Raw genomic sequence first — 5,000 nt, forward strand, 5'->3', positions numbered from 1 at the left:
CTGTGAGCACTTGTATATATGGTGTGTTTCTGTTTGTGTGTGTGTGTGTGTGTGTGTGTTTGTGTTTGTGTCTGTGTCTGTCTGTGGTGTGTGTGTGTGTGAACGTGCATCTGTGAGCGCTTGTACATATGGTGTGTTTCTGTTTGTGTGTGTGTGTGTGTGTGTGTGTGTGTGTTAGTGGATTTAGCACTTACCTGGGATGACACTTCTGCCACAGAGGAGCGTTTTGGAGACCTCTTCACTCTGAATGTGTTACTGAAAAACACACCACAGACACAGTGAGGACACACAGACACAGTGAGGACACAGACACAGTGAGGACACACAGACACATTAAGGACAGTGAGGTCCAGCATAGCTTTTTATATTGTCTACACGCAACAGACGATTACGTAAACCACATGGTACGGCGGCCGCTGAAAAGTGAGACTAAACGTGATTTTGACATGTTTTAATGAAGACATGAGCAGGGTTTTCAAAGGAGATGATGACTTCATCACAAACACCAGAGCACAGCTCCCTTTAGCCGAACAAACACTGTAAACCTCAACCACATTCACAGTCGTACCCTCTTCCTCAGACCACCCGTTTGGTTAAAAAAAGACCCTTTTCCATTGCATTGCATTTTATGAACATACCTGTCAAAGTGAAGAGGAGAGAATCTTTCGCACTATAAATTTTGACAGTAAATGATTAAGCGGATCTGTCAGTAAACCGGTGAGAGATGGCACTGAGAAATGATTGTTTTAAATGTGCGTTTGAATACAAGTCAACACACTGTGACAGTGACCGGTGTTACAGGAATGTTAGTGTGAAACATGTAAATGTGATGGAGAGAGAACTGTGTCTCTTAATGTTAGCAGCTGATGCTCCTTCTAATGTTTCTAACATGTTCACATTTTTAAACATCACGCGGTGTCCCGCTCTTCAAATGAACTAAACCAGCTGACCGTGAATGAACTGGGATGTAACTAAAGTGATCAATACCACACACTCCGCATATTCTGCCCAATGTTTCATATCAGCCTATTATTCAGCGTGTAAAGAATTATCTTGTAATCACTGGCCGTGGTCCTTTATGATGACCATAAAATCTGGCATTGTGTTAGCTCGACAATGTAAATGGGGGAATGAACGTCACAGGGACAGTGTCGTGTGCAAACACAGGCACACTGCCACGCTGGCAACCGGAGCTCCTCCAATCAGAGAATGCTAAGAGGCGGGATTTAGGGAAACTAAGCCTTTGATTGGCTGAATTGGATCCTTGCTTAGAAAGTCAATGTCAGGGTAAATAAATGTTTGTGGTTATCAGTGATGCTGTAATTATTCTCACTTCTCTTTACTTACAACAGACAACACATAGAGGTGAAACCACTCGATTTCCTGTGACACACAAGAGCAACAGACAGGAGAGTGACAGATAGATCGACAAATACCAAAACACACGCACACAAACACACACACACACACACACATACAAACACACACACACACACACACTCACAAACACACACACACACACACACACTCACACACACACACACACACACACACACACACACACACACACACACACACACTGCCCTCCTAAACCAGGCAACAAAAAATATCTATTCCTTTGAGGTCAAAGGGTGGAAAAAGGTACAGAATGGCAGACACACATACAGTGACTTGAACACAATATTTTTACAAAAATCCTGGATAAATTTAGAAATAACCCCACACTTACGATTTAACTGGCTTCTTCTTATTTTTGGCCGGCTTGTTTTGGTTGAGATCCTCACCCTCGCCATCGTTGTCATTTTCGTTGTCGTTTGTCGACACCTCAGAAGAGGAAGCTTTAGGGGGAGAGCTGCCCATTTTATTGGACGACTTGAAGGGGTCGACGGCATCGTCAAACTTGTCCGGATCGAAGTCATAACTTCCCCGAGACAATTTGGGTGAGTTGGGGATAGCACTACCCGATGAGAAAGGGTTAAAATTCGGATCATCCCATTTATTGGGGTCAAAGTTATAAGACACCTTCGGAATGGGGATATCCTCGTTGTTGTTTGAAATGGGCGCGGGAGCGTTGTCTATTTGTTCCGTCTGCGGTGGGGGGGCTTTTTTAAGCCCCAGCTTTGGCCTCCTGAGGGGCATCTTGGCCCCCGGTTTCTTGCCCAGTTTTTTGGGAGGTGGAGTGGCGTCGCGTGCAGTCTCCCCACCCTCCTCAGAGTAGTCAAACTCAAGCCTGATTGGCTGACGTTTGTTGACGGGTTGCTCCTCGAGGCTGGGGGGAGGTGAAGCGGGGGGAGGTGAAGCAGGGGGAGGTGGCTGTGCAGCAGGGACTGGGGGGCTTTTGGGGGGTTCGGGAAGCGGGGGGCTTTTCGGGGGTTCAGGGAATGGAGTAAATTCCGCTGCTTTCCTTCCCAGGACAGGGGAATTTGGCACCTTACTCCCACCTGTGCGGAAGGGGTCGATGTTTTCAAAGTTGTCCGGGTCCCATTTGTAGGAGGCAGGAGGGGGAATGGGGGAGTCCTCGTCAGGAACTGTAGAGGCGTCGTCTGGAGGAGGAGCTGTCGTCTCCTCTTTGAGCGGAGCAGACGCTGGCTCAGGAACAACGGCGATCTCCTCTACGACCGGAGGAGGGCTCTCCACCCGCGGCTTCCCTCTGGTTCTCCTAAGCGTGCCCCCCGGGCTTGGGGAGGCAGCCGGACTTTCCTGCCCCTCCTGCGCCTCGAGAGGGCTTTCGGCACGGGACTTGCTTCTCTTCTTCACCTCCGGGGTGCTGCTGGAGGAGGTGGCCCTGGGGGAAGGGCTCTCGGGGTTGGAGTTCTGTCTGGACAGGGGCTTCTTCTTCAGGGATCCGGGCCGGGGCTTTTTCGGTCTGCGGAGGGTTCCCGGAGCGCTCTCTGTCCCTACGCTGAAAGACTCAGCCCTTGGGTGGACGGATTTCTCCGAACCGCCCGCCGCGGAGGTTCTGTCCCCCGGCGTCGATCCGTTCAGCTCCCCGGCCTGGAGGCTGAGGGAGCGGGTCAGGGTCGTGCGGCCCTGTTGCCCGGACGAAGGCGAGTCGGCGAAAGGGTCCGCTTCGATCAGGTAGTCGAGGTTATAGGTGCCGCTGCTGGCGATGGGCTTGTCTTCATCAAAGACGGTGGAGTTTGAGCGACTGGGGGGGTGGAGAACCGTGGACGAGAGGTCTGCAGCAGAGGCAGGGTCAGAACCCAATTCTGTAAAGGAGGACAAAAAAAAAAAAACCCTAGATGTTTAATTTGGCCGTCCTGGTGCATTTATACGAGCTTATTTAGCGTCCTGTGTGTGTGTGTGTGTGTGTGTGTGTGTGTGTGTGTGTGTGTGCGTGTTACTCAGAAAATGGTGGCGGGAGCAGCTATTTGTTTTGACATGTTTGGTCAACGTTGATTAACAGCACCTCATGGTTCAGTCAAAGCCTCCCACTGAGGTGTCTGCATTCAAATTCACAGCCCGAAAAACGCTGCTAACACTATGAAAATGGGGCCTCTAAATTCTGACTGATTTCTTCACAGTCTTAACAACAACAAAAAAAACCCTGTTCCCCTGGGTGTTGTGTGGATGCAATGCTATTTGTTTCCTCCAGAGGGCCACAGTGAGAGAACTCTTTTGTCTGCATTCAAAAGCATAAACACATCTCCTAAATCATTCATTTACACATTAAATATTCATTTCACACTTCAGTAGCCCACATTTTCTTGGACAATTTACAGTGAGAACTGATGGCCTTACTATTGTGATTCAATTTGAGACAATGAATTTATGTACTTTTGTGTACAAGTCTACCACCTCGTCATACTTACAAAGCCACAGTGTTGACTGATAATTGTTTGGTTACTAAGTATCCCCAAACATGCAACATAATGACAGACAAGTGTTTGATGAATGTGTCCACGAGGGAGGAGGTTTAGGCCCGATCAAAACGCGGATCTGTTGCCACGGCAACCCTTTACATACAGAAAGCCATCTGGACAGACAGATAAGAGTCTGCAGATTTGAGCAAGGCTGAGTCCAGACCTCATCTTCGTTCATGCAAAGCGAAGTTCGCTCTGATCTATCGCAGTATCTCAAAGGCCTTAAATCAAGTCAAGCTTTCTCCCCAGAGAATCATTACATTCAGTCAGAATCCAGGTTCCTGCGGCCTGACGGTTCAGACTGTCTCACGACTCACACGCATAATGTCTCCTCTTTGTCTCTCTCACCAGATTGTTTGGGACGTGTCTGTGATGAATGGGGCTCTGGTTCCGGTTATGAGGAAGAAAAAATGTAAGGTGAGGAGCTTTCACAGTAAAAAAAAAAAAAAAAAAAAAAACTTTCCAAATTATGAAAACTGACACAGTGCATTTTCAATTCTGTCCAATCCACTCGCTGTATTGTCTGTTGTGTGTGCTGAATGTATCATATATGGATGACCATATATATATATATATATATTCCCTTGCTGTCTTTCACTGTGCAGCACTGTAGTGGTTTCTTGTTTAGCTTTACTCCTTTACTGCAGCCTGTGTATAACCGCGTCCCTAAGGACGGCCGTGACCGTAGGAAACTGCATGTGTGGTATTTACAGACTGACCGTGTGCATTTTTCTCTTCTCTCTAAGTGACTGTGGACAAGTGTGTGTGTGTGCTGAGAGAGTTAAGGAGAGACGGCAGACGATAAAAGGGGAGTGGAATCGGCCTCACCTGCGTCCTCTGGCGGCGGAGCCTTCGGACTGAGCTCAGACTCCTCTGGGGGGGGCAGCGGGGGGGCGACAGCCTTGACTGGGGTGGTGGATTCAGGAGTCTCAAACGCTCCGTCAGAGTCTGAGCTCCTGGGTCACAGGACAGAAAGAAAGCCAGGGAGAGAGAGAGGGAGAGAGAGAGAGAGAGAGAGAGAGAGAGAGAGAGAGGGAGAGAGAGAGAGAGAGAGAAAAGATCAGCATCACTGAGAACGACACACCAAACGTGTTCGTGTTTTACACCCCACGTAATGAAGTTCATCGTTGGACGAAG

At 48.5% G+C, this 5,000-nt stretch overlaps 1 protein-coding gene across 1 annotated transcript in view; it reads right to left on the minus strand.

The window, feature by feature from the left end:
- The window catches only part of tacc2 (transforming, acidic coiled-coil containing protein 2), a 22,333-nt gene that overhangs the window by 16,251 nt on the left and 1,082 nt on the right, over positions 1-5,000 (minus strand). Inside the window, exons 2-4 of the mRNA XM_030772430.1 lie at positions 4,692-4,819; positions 1,730-3,209; positions 195-255 (exon numbers count right to left, since the gene is read on the minus strand). Coding sequence (XP_030628290.1) covers positions 195-255; positions 1,730-3,209; positions 4,692-4,819 — 1,669 coding nt within the window. The remainder of the gene's footprint in view (positions 1-194; positions 256-1,729; positions 3,210-4,691; positions 4,820-5,000) is intronic.

This window comes from Chanos chanos, chromosome 4, assembly GCF_902362185.1.
Source record: "Chanos chanos chromosome 4, fChaCha1.1, whole genome shotgun sequence".
Taxonomy (NCBI): Eukaryota; Metazoa; Chordata; class Actinopteri; order Gonorynchiformes; family Chanidae; genus Chanos; species Chanos chanos.